Source organism: Mustela lutreola, chromosome 15 (assembly GCF_030435805.1).
Source record: "Mustela lutreola isolate mMusLut2 chromosome 15, mMusLut2.pri, whole genome shotgun sequence".
Lineage (NCBI taxonomy): Eukaryota > Metazoa > Chordata > Mammalia > Carnivora > Mustelidae > Mustela > Mustela lutreola.
The window spans coordinates 16,357,492-16,371,184 of NC_081304.1; the positions used below are offsets into that span (position 1 = coordinate 16,357,492).

A 13,693-nucleotide genomic window follows, 5' to 3' on the forward strand; every position below is an offset into this window, starting at 1 on the left:
TAAAGCCCTTATAACAGAGTGAGGCTCTAGTTGTTGATGTCACCTTGGGCTTAACACTTCTCTAAAATAATATTAACACAACGGTAAGTTCATCAAGAACTTAATGTTCGTGAACCATCAACAAATTGATAGATCTGTGCCAGACAGGAGCCTTTCTGTCCCCAGCGCAGTGGCTTGTGTAATTGATGGCTGACAGCTTTACTGGGGAAATTTACAACCCAGATGGGTTAAAAGGATAAACTAAAAAGTAAATTTGTATATTGTCAGGCTCAATAGCCATCATTTTAAGTTATTATACTCTGTGGATTTTTATAGTCCCCACCAATTAAATAATAAGCCATTCATTCACTCATAAGCCAAAGTGTCAACAGAGGCACACTTAACAATTTTTGAATCTATTAGAAGGGTCAATAAATAACATTTCTACTCTTTTTTATTCCCCCCTCCCCCGCCAGGACATAATTCCTCTCATTTTAATTCTGTAAGACTCACACTCTTGATAATGAGGAGGACAAGGGACTCAATCCTTCTGAACTCATAATTCCTCTATTTACTTTTCCATAAATTTCTACTTTTTATCTCACTTCCCTCCCATTCTCTCTTATCTCCTACTTCTTTGTGACCAAGACAAGAAGGTGACTAGTTCTCTTTCTGGAAATTCTATACCCTTTCTAAATGCCCATCTGGTAATCCTGGGGGTGCCAAGGGTCACAGAGGTTTTGGTAGTTTCTAACGCTCCAAACAGTCTTGGATTCTATTGACACAGCACTACAGACCCACAGGCCAGTTCACTTGCCGGACAGGAAGCCCAAGGTAGGAAGGAGATATGATTTGGCCAGATGGCAGCAACAAAGTGATCCTAGAACTAGAAACAGGAAGCAGGACTTGGACCAGCCTGGGACAAAGCAGAGCGATGCTGGCCCAGCTTCTACAGGAGGAACTTACTCATAGCAGGGGTTTTTGAGAGCCTCTGGTGGAGAGATGAACATGTATGGTGACACGGGTTTGTCCACGAAAGCCCCGAAGCCAATCCGCAAGTTACTGGTGAGCTTGTGCATCTGGGAGGCCAGCTTGGTGCCTAGGTTCTGGATGCTTGACAGATCATCCTTCATGGAGAAAGACAGGTCCATCAAGTAGTAGATGTCCACAGGGTAATCCTCCACTTGCCGGACTTGGATGGAGAAATTCTTTGAATCATCTGGAAGCCAAGGGGATGTTAGTTTTTCTCCTTTTGCCCCCTCTAAGACTTCATAAGTGGGTTTGGATATAGCTGAGATTAAGTAGCTTCTTGATCAAATCAAACTTGAAAGCCCTTGACCCTTCTTCTCACCCTTTGTAATTCTGCTCCTCTTCCAATCACTTGATCCTCTGATTTTTTTAATCTCTCTCTCCTTTATTTTTCTGTTCTACAATTCTCTACCCTTTCTAAATGCCCATCTGTCTAACCCTCCGGGTATAGTGATTACACTTCAGATGCTGTTAAAGGCAGGAACTCTGCCCGGCCTTCTCTGAATCCCAGAGCTCCCAACAGAGGCCTTGCAGAAAGAAGGGACTAGGTTAAATCTTCTTGAAACAATAGAAAAGTCTAAATCAATGCTTTAAAATGCTTGTCTCATAGCCTAATCCTTCCTCCCCTGACAGTCTCCTGTCCCTATATTCTCTGCCCTGGTGCCTCTGCCCCAATCCCACCCGGAAAGGGGGTTTACAACATCATATTACTTTCTCATCTTCTATCTCATTCAGTCCTCAACATAAAGCTATCAATTAGGAAAAAACAGTCATTGGGGGAAAGAAGAAATAAACATTTTATTGAGTTCCTACTATGTTAGAAGGATTAAGTAGCTTGACCAAGGTCAAATGGCTAATCTATGGGATAGTTAAAATTCAAACTCAGATCTTCTGATTTGGGGTTCCAACATCTTCCATTTTTCTACATTCTCTGGCCCACACCACACCCAACACCCATCCTTCTCTTCCCATACCATTTCCATTGCAAGCTACGTCCCCAAAGTTCAGGCCTCCACCTTGTGCCCATCTACCCAAGGTCTCTCCGTGAAAAGAGCCCCTTCCCTACCTGGCCGTAGCCGGAGAGAAATCCTCTGAGGGCTGACTTGAGTAATCTGGGAGCTGTCTCCAGAGCCCTTGTCACTGAGTGGCCTGGCCTCCAGGATGCGGACCTCACTGATGGGGAACTCGATGGACTCCTGGGCACAGTTATCTTTCAGCAGATTCTCCTTCAGGTTACAGCGGGGAGTGCCCAGAGGCAGGGCCTGTAAGACAGGAGCCCAATGTGAAGCCCTGTCGTCCAAGCTATGTGTCTCTCTTCCTCCTTCCTGCAGGCTTGGCCAACTCCCAATAGCCTAGAGCTTACCCAGCCTTCTGGAGCTAAACCGGCAAAAATGAACCCGGGTGATCCATCCTAAGATAGCCCATTGTACAGAACGGAGAAATTGAGGCACCAGAAAGGTTGGGTGAATACCTGTTTGTGGATTGGTAGCTAGGAAGAGGGCCAGTATTGCAAGCTACCTATTAGACCAGCAGTTTTCAAACTGAAAGGCAACCCACATGTGGGTCCCCAAAATCAGTGTAGAGGATCTCAGCCACTGATTTATTCAATAAAATGCAATTGAATAGAATAGAAAGTATCAACACATATAAGTAGTAAAAGTAAATATTATTTCATAAATGTTTCTATATTGGCAGTTGGGTATAATACACAATGATATAAATGCATTTCTTGCCCTAGGTCAGGGTCAAATATTGGAAGCCACTGTGTTAAGACACTGGCTGGGGTGTGAGATTCCCCAAGGGTAGGGGCTGTCCCTTCTCTTTTCCCAGCCCCCACCCCAGGAGATACCACAAAGGTGGGAGGGGAAAACAACAACAGTGACAGCAGCGATGGGGCTAAGAGCACAGGAGAAGACTGGCAGAGACTACATCTCAGCACTGCCTCTTGTTAGCCGGTTCCCAGGGCACGTCACCGAAGCTCTCCATGCCTCACTTCCTCAGTTCTAACGGGAAGACAGTAAAAGCCCCCACTCAAAGGACTAAATAAGACAATGCATATAAAGATCAATCAATTTATTATTTGAGAGAGAGTGCATAGGGGGAGGGGCAGAGGGAAAGAGCCTCCCGCAGATTCCCCGCCGAGGGCAGCTCAGGGCTCCATCCCAGGACCCTGAGATCATGACCTGAGCCAAAATCAAGAGTCGGCCACTCAGCAGGTAGTGCCACCCAGGCACCCCAAGACAACACACATAAAGCCCATAGTATAGTGCCTGTTGCAGGATAAGTGCTCAATAAATAAAAGCTGTTGTTAGGAGACACTCTAGAAATAGCTTCTGGATAAGTTAGTTATGAATAAACCCCACAAGCTTGGGCAAATCCCATGATGCCACACACTGACCAGAGCCTAGCCCATCACTCCGCTTTAAGCTTCCTCTCTCGCTGTAGACACAGGGCAAGTGGAGCACACTTCTGGACACACTGGTGTATATTCCACGGCTCTCTGGAGCTCTGTGTGTGTCCACACCTGAGTACTGAGTCGGGGGAGTGGAAGGGGGCGACACTGCACTGGAAGAAATCCGGAAACAGGCTCCACCCTGGGTCTACCACTAGCTAGCCTTGTGCCTTCAGACTTGTTACTTCAGTTCTATGAAGGCTCTCTCACCTGTTGGGTAAGGGGGTTAGGCGACATGACGTTTTCAGCCCCTCCCCATTCTGATGTCCAGCACCTTGAGTCAGCTCTGTGTGGCCGCTAGTCCGTGAAAGCTCCTTCCTTGCCAGGTTGGGGGACTGGCCAGAAAGCTGGAAAACTCTTCCCTGGGCCTGTTTCACAATATTTGGGCCTTCAGGCTCTCAATCGTCACCTCCATCCCTACTCACTCTCTTTCACAACCGTTTACAGAAGTCAGTCAAAAAACCCATACCCATATCCCAGGAAAACTGGTGGTTTTTTTTTTTAAAGATATTATTTATCAAAGAATGAGAATATGACTGAGAGACAGCACAAGCAGGGGGAGCAGCAGGCAGAGGGAGAAGCAGCTCCCTGCTGAGCAAGGAGCCCGATGAAGGATTTGATCCCAGGACCCCAGGATCATGAGCTGAGCCAAGCAGATGCCCCCAAACTGGTGTTAACATTTACTGAGAACTCACTGCATGTCAGCCTCTGTGGAAAGCGCTTTAGGGGGGATCCGGCAAATCTCCCACTAATGGTTTTCTCACACTGGAACTACGATTATTCCTATTTTACAAGCAGAAGAACTTGAGGCTTGGAGGCTTCACAAATGAGCAAGCCCATCTTACAAGAAAGAAATCTAAGGCTTGGAGAAGTTAAGTAACTTGCCCAAAGTTCCAGCGCTAAGAATGGCAGAAGGGAGGGGCTAACTGGATTGTGGGACTGAAATGATCTTCGCAAAATGATAGCTTGTATTACATGCTGCATAGAGTGAGAATCGAGGCAGAGAAGCAGAAGTATGCAAGCGATGGTCCCAGAAAGACCACACCTGAGAATGCCCAGATAGGGAAGAGAAGGCAAGATAGGGCTGTGGAAGGTGTGGGAAGGACAGGTCATGTTCTGCCGCCTTAGCCCCTGCAGGTGCCTGGTAGCCATATTTCCAGGGGTGGGATTTGGTCACAAGGAACCACCTATGCTCATAAACTCAGGACTCTTAGCCTTAAAACCCTCCTGATACTCAAAGTCGCTCTCCCTCTCGCGCTCAGCCCTTGTCTAATGGGCTGAAAGTCTTCCCCAGGTGGGTGGGAACAGGAAGACCAACAGTGCTATAGACTGTTAAACCCCAACCCCCCAGAGAGTAGGAGATAGGACATTGGGAGGTGATTAGGTCTTGAGGTGGAGCCCTCATGATGGGATTGGTGCCCTTAGAAAAGAGATCCCGGGGCGCCTGGGTGGCTCAGTGGATTAAGCCTCTGCCTTCAGCTTGGGTCATGATCTCAGGTCCTGGGATCGAGCCCTGCATCGGGCTCTCTGCTCAGCAGAGAGCCTGCTTTCACCCTTTCTCTGCCTGCCTCTCTGCCTACTTGTGATGTGTCTCTCTGTCAAATAAATAAATAAAATCTAAAAGAAGAAAGAAAGAAAGAAAAGAGATCCCAGAATCCCAGAGAGCTCCTCAGTCCCTGCTGCCACGTCATAGCAAAAAGACAGCTACTATGATACAAAATTTGCTGCTTCCTTGATCCTGGACTGCTCAGCCTCTAGAACTGTGGAAAATGAACATTTGTCCTTAAAACACCCAGTTTATGGTATTTTTGTTATAGCAGCCCGAATAGACTAAGACAAACAGTATGAGGACTCTCCTTGCCCTGGGGAAAGAAGTTTCTGGAAGCCAGCAGTTTCCTTCTTTCCCACTCAGCTTCATCAGTGGGATGTGGATAAACAGCATCAGCCGTGGGAAACAGTGCCTAAGGGTTAATCTTCTCAGCTCAAAAGAGTCTAGTGGGGATATCATCGATTTCCGCGTCTCCAAGAGAGATGAAAATGCCCTCTCTGCTCCCAGCCCTGGCCAAAGACAGAAAGGCAGGGGGAGAACTTGTGGGCCCTCAGAGTTTCTGCACCAGAGCTCCTCTTGCTGACCTGCATGGCTCTCCCAACCCTTCTGCCTCAGGAAGCAGTGCCCTGCTCACAGCACTCCCTACCTTATCTCTAATTCCAGCTGCCCACAAAGCCCCAGGGAGAAAACCTGCCAAAAAAGGCAATGATTGGATAGACCAAGAAACACAGAGGAGCCGATCCTTTCCAGGACTAAGACAGAGGCTGAAGGGGACAAAGAAGGGGAGGCCAGGAAGCTGAGTGAGAGCAGCAAGGCCATTGTGTATCTTTAAGCTGCCTCATCCAAGGGAGAAAATGTTCTAGAGGCGGTTTCCTGACTCCCTGCTTTCCAACATGACAGTACTTATTACAAGAAGGTTTGAAGTGCTAAGCCCTGCTGACAGTCCTTATGGTTTGTTATGAATTTCTCAGAAATATAAACACTAACAAACAAAATTGTTTCCCTTCCTCCTCTATGGCCACTGACATCAGAGGTCAGGAACATAACAGGCCTGCTCTGCAGTCACGCTCTCCCTGAGAGCCTTCTGTCCCAGAAGGATACCAAGGCAGTGACCTCAGCACACTTAGGCAACATTCCCTTCTTTAACAGCCCAGACTGGGAAGGTAGAGGACTGTCTCTAGGTTACTCAGAGAAACAACGGGAAGGAGGGAGGAGGAATGTTAAAGTCCCAGTTCCCAGTAAAACCGGATGTGACACAAGAAAGGGCAGAAAGAACCAAGACCAGGGAGGCTCCTGAGTACAGAGGAGGTTCCAGCCCACGCATGGTGTGAGCTGAATCCTCTGCCTCTCCTGGGAGAATGATGCATGCTCTTAGTCCCATTCTCCATTCAGCCCATTTTGGATACTGGGAAAGTAAAGCATGAAAAACCCATTACCCTACCTATTTCACAGGTTCGGTCGGGGGGTCAAAGAAGACTGTGAACATGAAATGCTTTCAAACTATAAAAATCTCGATACAAGTCAAATACACTCAAATCCTTTTGATAGGATATAAACAAATAAATGCATATAAAAGATGCCTCTTTTCTACTATGACCATGAGAATTACTACTATTATTCCACTTCTCTTTTCTCAGAGGACAAGGCAGAATAGGGCCCGCTACTTGGTTTTTCCACCCAGAGAGCTATCAAATGCCTCCAACCAAAATCAATTAACATTTTTTTCTGGATGGGACAGCCAGTGAGGATAGAAATCACAGAGAAGAAATAAGTCACTCATGTTGGAGTCTTCTACTTTGGCTAGAACCAAACCCATTCTTCACTTATCGTTGGCTGTCAGGCTGAGTGTGAGCTGGCCCGCCTTCTGATGTGTTCTCAGGACTATGTAAGAATTCCCAGCATTTCCCTTCATCTTAGAGTCACTGAATTTAGTAAACATTTGGGACATACTTATATCAAAAATTACTTGTTTAATTCAAGTTTAACTGGGTGTCATGTGTTTCATCTGGCTGCCTTAACCTCACTTCCACCATGACCCCATGATTAGCCCTTTTGATCAGCGGTGTTTGCCAAATTTACTATCATAACAACCCATTCCAACGCAGAAGGTCTGGGATCCAATCTGGGAAACTTTCTATTTAACCAGCACCCCAGGTGATTCTTAGAACCAGGCAAGTTGGGAGGGTTCTAGATTCCAGCATGGGGGCAGTGAGACCATGAGTTGAATCTCTGTGTGATCTTGGCCTCTTTGCTACTTTCACAGCCCAGAGGCAGCACACCACCCCCACCCATATCAGTATGCAATCCCCCTCCCCCAAGAACACACCCTATGCAGATGAGCCCAAAACTGCACTCATCCACTTTGGCTATGTTTTCCTCTTACCGGGCCAAGCCCTTGCTATACACACCCAGAGCTGCTGTCCTCTAGGACCAAGGGAAAGCTGAGCCCAACCAGTTGTTTTTCCAGGCACTGCCAACCCTGCCTGCACCGCCACCGTAGGGAAGGCAAAAGTAGAGGGCCCTCTAGGGTCAGTTATTCAACAAGTCACATTCAAAATGGCCCAGCCGGTTCACTTCTGGTTTTTTAAGTCAACGGCCAAGACACTTTCAGCAGTTAAACTTGGCCTGTGCAGGGGAAGCCCTCAGGAAAACACACACACACACAAAGCGGTCATGTTCAGGTTACAGCCCGGGATTCCCACTTCCCACTCCTCCCCAGAGGAGGCTGGCTGACACGCTTTGCCCCCACTAGGCTCCTCCACGATCTCTCCTTCCCTCCTCCTCCTTTCCCAGAGATAGTTGTAGTCCTTCACTAAACCCTTGGCTTCCCCCACTTTCCTGTTTATACTCCATACTCCCAGACATATTGGACCTTCTACTTTAGTCATCAGTTTTCTTTGGTCCATGGTGTACTCATTTCCTCCCTGATTCACCCGACCCCCTCCCCACCATTCCCAGGCAGGTCCTACCTTGTGCTCTGAGGCTACCCTGCACCTTCTCTTCCTGTCCTCCCCTGGTCTGCCCCAGGGGACAAAATTTGCCTTGGTCATCCATAAATATTCTACACTTGTCTTTCCCAAATCTGGTCACATGAACAATGGGCTTTGTCTGGTTGGGCCTCCACATACCTCAGCTACAGAGCTGGTCCCTGTGCTGATCTAAAGGGGTGACAGACACTCCAAGAGTATGTTTTCTTTTTCCCCAAACTCCTCTCAGCCACACTCGCCTGACTTTTCTCTCTCTCTGGGTTGAAAAGGAGAGAAAAGGAACGGACAGCATCCTTGGAGTGACATTAGGGCTTCCTTCCTGGTTACCCATCTGCTCCAGCCAGCTTCAGGCCATCCCATCCAAGACGTTCTCCCTCCTTCGAGGATGCAGTTGCAGAATTCCAACTTCCTTACAAAAGCAGCTTAACAATATTATGATGGCAACCAAGGGAAGGAGGAGATGGCAACTGAGAAGGGAGGAGGCCGCTTCACACTTGAGCCGCCAGCTCAGCCCAGAGGGGTGGAGAACATTTGGGGGTGGAGGGGAAAGATTCACCCACCCCCTCCCCACCCCTCACTCCTAGCCCCAGGGAACGTTTCATTTGCTAAATGAAGTCAGTGTGACCCAGATGTTGGGCAGCTGCCTCTGGAAGGAGTTCCCGTGCTGAACCGTATAGAGGCAACGTAGTGTGTTGGGCTGGCCTCCGCAGTTCTGGCAGTCCTCCTGCCTAGGGATAAACACAGCCTCCCAGCTCCCACTCCCTACCCCCCCCCCACCAACACCCCCACCAGCCTGCCAGGGTGGTTGCCTTTTTAGGAAACTCAGCAGATTGGGAAGAGAAGCAAAGAGAATGAGGAGGCTGGATTGGAGCAGTCCTAAAACTGCAGAGGACAGAATCTTGCTGTTGTGGCCCAGAGGACACCTCAGGTAGCCCAGAAGCAGCCTGGGACAGGAGTTCAGGTAATCACCTGCTGGGGGCCCGGCCAATGACTCAGCCTCAGACTCTGTAATCACTGGAATCTCTCCAGCCACACTCACTGCCCCCGCCCCCAGGGGCCCTCACCACAGCTCCAAATTCCCAACTCAGCCACAAACAGCCATTCCCTCAGACACACTCATTCCCCAGGGCCCCAGACACAACAAACTTTCTGCCTAGACACATCTAACCCCTTCCGGTCACCCTTCTACCCTCACCAAATTGGTCCAGCACCTTCTCTAACACCTAAGAGAGGGAAGGAAGGAGGAAAATAAAAGAAAGAGAGAGGAAGAGGTAAAGTTGTGGGGACCCAAACTTCACAGAAGAGAAGGCAAGAGATCCTCTGACTGAACATCGCACCCCCGCACCCCACCCGCCAAATGCAAGATTTCTCTTTTATTTGCCTTTTAAAAGTTCAGGGATGGGGGCGCCTGGGTGGCTCAGTGGGTTAAAGCCTCTGCCTTCGGTTCAGGTCATGATCCCAGGTCCTGGGATCGAGCCCCACATCGGGCTCTCTGCTTGGCGGGGAGCCTGCCTTCTCCTCTCTCTCTGCCTGCCTCTCTGCCTGCTTGTGATCTCTGTCAAATAAATAAATAAAATCTTAAAAAAAAAAAAAAAAAAACAGTTCAGGGATGTTTGTAAGCCAGCATCCCTTCTATACCAAGAACCCTCTGCTAACTCTCTTTTTGATACCTTAAGCCTTGCTTCCCTGGGGTGCTCCACCCCAACAAAAAGTAAGTGAAGTGTGGTACAGAGAGACAATGGCTACAGTGAGACCAAGAACCTAACCAAATTGGCTCATGTTAGGGGGCCACACAGAAGAATCTGGACAGCATTCCCAGCAACAACCCCGTAACAGCTCCCTTTGAAATCCATCAATGGGAAGGCTTCACCCTATCTTTGCTCAGAAGGGACAAGAGACAAGAAATGCCCCTCTGGGTCCATTTCTGCACAAAAGCAACTGAGCCTGGGGGAGAAATCTAATCAGATGTCTTCTCCTTACCTCATCTGAGCACCAGGCACACACAGGACTCACAGCCAGGCACTCCTGGCAGGAGCGGACGCCTCGTGTGGTACAGATGTTGGACACTGCAACAGAGACAAAGACATTAGCACCCAGCTTGGCCTGACAGGGTAACTGGCCTGCCCCATCCTTCCCAACTTCCCCAAACACCCAGATTTATAGCTCTCAGATGCATACAGCAGGTCTAACCATACCACAGACATTCACCAACCATAGGCTGTATGGTAAGGAAGAAAGAATGAGAAAGGTCAGAAGAAACTCATCACCACCCTCACTGATGAGGTCCCCGTGACAACAAGTGCTGGAACAGGACTGAGCCCTGGACCCCATGTGTCAGGTCATAACTGATGGAATGGCTTTAATTAATTACTGGTTTGACACCTACGTCATGCCTAAGAAAATCTGAAGCCCAGGACAAGCAAAGTGCCCTCTTTCCAACTATTCTAGTGATCGCTTCACAGCCCCTACATCGGGATCCAAAGCCCTGATGTACTAACACAAACACACAGCCTAAATATGGTGGCGGGTAGGGGCGAGGAATGTTCCAATGGCCAGCAAGGACAAGGCAAATCTTCTGAAACCTGCTCAAGATTCCCAATACATTTATCTTTGGGTCAAGGTGTAGAATGGTCCAGGGAGAACTCCAGAAATGTCATAAAAGGCTGAGTGAGATAAACTGGAAGAACATGGATTGGAGTTGAAAAGCCCATATTTAAAAAAAAAAAAAAAAAAAGCCAGTATTTGAATTCTGAGTCCTCTTTTTACTAGCTGCGTCATGACCTTGAGCAACTCGATTAACCTTTGTGAAAGGCTAATATTGACCTCACAGGACTTGTGCCCTTGGTACACTACTAAATGCCATTCAGATGTGAACAGTCTTCGAAGGACAGAGAAAAGGCTGGGGGACAGGAGTAGAGACAAAGGGGACACCAAAATAACCCTAAGAGAAGCTTACCCAAGAAGCAAACCCTGGGCACTTGCTTGGACAGAAGCTCTCAGGCTTCCTGGGTTCAGGCAGGTAAACCTCCTCTTTCTGCCATGACCCCAGAAAGGTCTTTTTCAATATAAGGAACAGACTGAGGAAGAAACATTCCCCTTCATGATCCAGGCCATTCATCCAATTTTCTAAAGTGGTCCCTTTGTCCCCCAGCTGGTAGGACCAACAAATCAACCTAATCAATGGGGTGTTTTTCCAGTGCCCCCAAAACTTCTCATCAAGTTGAATGTCTCAGTCCGTTTTACTATAGCGTGACTGAACTCCCTTCCAACATCTAGACAAAACACACCCAGAAAATGTGTGTGTACACACACACACACACACACACACACACACTATTGTCAAGAAAAAGTATCAAAAATTTGGAAATAGGCAAAGGAAATACCGGTGTCCTTTCAATATAATGCAGGATATTGACAAGTAGACCCACCATACTCTTGAAGCACCTGATTTTCTAGGTGTGTACATCTTTGTTTGACTTCTACTGATTAGCGTATTTTATAACTCTATAAGGGTAGAGGTTAACTTGTAGAAAACCAGTAACAATGGAAATGATTCTTGATGAGAACAGTGTATATGATTCTTGTCCAACCACAATGCAAATAATTTGATAGCAAAGGTAACCTTCTGAAGGTTAGGGTTCATTGCTTTGTAGAACATTAACCAATTTCAAAACTGTCAGATAATTGATTTCAACATTCCTTTGACTGAACAACTATAAATTTCCCTTCCCTGAATTTTCTAAAGATTTTTTTTTTAAGTAATCTCTCCACCCAGTGTGGGGCTTGAGCTCCCAACCCCAAGATCAAGAGTCACACTCTCTACTAACTGAGCCAGCCAGGGGCCCCTTCCTTCCCTGAATTTTCTATATGAAACTAATCTTAACATCTTACTGCTTCCCTCATTAATTAAGTTGAATAAATACTTTGACACAAATTCATGTTACATTTGTATGGTAATCATACTTTCAACTCTTTAAACATTAGATTTTAATGCTGTCCATCTCAGGGCCTCATTAGAGGGCAGAGGGATCTAACAGAAAGCGTAGGCAGCCAATCAATAGACTGTGGTCCTCACTGAGTCACCCTTACCAATGTGGCCTTAGGCAAGTCATTTCACTCCCCTCAGCCTGTTTCTTTGCTTGACTCTTCCTAACATATTATAATCATTCATCTATCTGTCTTAACAACACTGCCACCCAATATATTTTAAGCCCCTTGAAGCCTGCCCTACCCTGCCCAGCCTGGGCCAGCCCCAAGTCCTTGCTCAAAGTAGATGCTCCATGAATATACATTGGAGCAAATGAAAAGGCATTGGACTAGATCAGTTTTGTTTTGTTTTTTTAAGCAACCAAGCTCATGTCTCCATATTATCCATGGAATTCCAATATAAAACATGCAAATAAATGGGTTGAAACAGTTCCTCTGACAATTTAAACTTTCACTGTTCTCCTAAAAACACCAGAATCATATGTGGAATCCTGGAAGCCCTAGGCTTCCTCCGAGCTTGAGTCTGTCTCATTTCGAAGGCCCTTCCCGACTCCACAGTTCTGCCAGTGGGGTGCTGCTACCAGCCCATAAGTAACTCCTGATCCCCGGTCTCTGACGTGACTACACCCTCACCCAGTGGGTGTGAGGACTGTGAGGTGAGAATTATGGCAGCAGTTTTCTGCCAGGCTCTAAGGTTCCAAGGCCACCTCTGAGCTGGGGCAGCCCTCAGCCAGGCACTGTCTATCTAACATGGAAGAAAGGCAGCCAGTCTTCCTAGAGATGCTGGCTTCAGAAGCCCTCAGGGTTCAGAGCCCACAACGCACCCAGGAGGTCCCCCCGCAAGGGCAGCCTAGCCATGTCTCAGCTCCCAGTGGCTCTTTTCCCAGCCAGATGTGAGCACAGCACCCCCTTACTGCCTTACTGAAAGAGCTCTGAGAGGAGCAGAGCCTGAACTATTTTAGGTCTCTACCTCCCTCCTTAAAGTTTTCATGGGAATCAGCATCCAGGGGGGTAATTCTGGACAGAAATGCCATCCATTTTCACTGGGGCAGTGGCGGGCAAGTGGGGTGGGGGATGTTGAAGAAGCAGAAGGAGAGGTCAGGCAGAGTTAGAAGAGAGGACCATGGGAGGTATGGACACATCGAATTATCTCTGCAAACTTTGTTCCCAGCCTCTCCATTTTTCCATCCATTCATTCTCAAATTAGCATCTATTTGCCTATGAGTTCTTGACTTGTAGCCACAATAGAAAGGCTTGCCAGATGGGAAATAAATAACAGCCGGCCCCCCCTCAGTGAATGGGCAGCCCCTGATCCCAGAGGATGAGACAGGCTGCTGGGATATGTTCTTTAGGAAGTCATGTCTGGGGAGTCAGGCCAGCCAGTTCCCTTCACCTCCTCTCTCAGTGAATCACAGGTTGATTTCGTGAGAACCAGCCATCGCTCCCGCTCCAACCAAGATACCCCCTACCAAGACCTGCCTCCAAGGGCAGGTTCCCTGGATTACAGTGGCTAAAAAGGACTGACTCATCAGAAGTCTCCACGCCTGGGCGATGCCGATTCAATGAGCTGCGGCTCTGAGGCCACCCCTCCCTGCTGAACATGTGGAAGGAGTTTGGGCCTCTGTTTCTAGTCATTCATAGGGTTGTGTTCCTGCTTGGCCTCAGGGGCCCAGACTCAGCCATGCTGGAGAAGGGACGATCCTCATCAGA

The 13,693-nt window shown here is 47.8% G+C and overlaps 1 protein-coding gene across 1 annotated transcript in view; it reads right to left on the minus strand.

Moving 5' to 3' along the window:
* ITGB3 (integrin subunit beta 3) overlaps nucleotides 1–13,693 on the minus strand; it is a 51,623-nt gene that overhangs the window by 26,623 nt on the left and 11,307 nt on the right. The window contains exons 2-4 of the mRNA XM_059148246.1: nucleotides 9,977–10,062; nucleotides 2,075–2,270; nucleotides 946–1,198 (exon numbers count right to left, since the gene is read on the minus strand). Of these exons, the coding sequence (XP_059004229.1) occupies nucleotides 946–1,198; nucleotides 2,075–2,270; nucleotides 9,977–10,062 (535 nt within the window). The remainder of the gene's footprint in view (nucleotides 1–945; nucleotides 1,199–2,074; nucleotides 2,271–9,976; nucleotides 10,063–13,693) is intronic.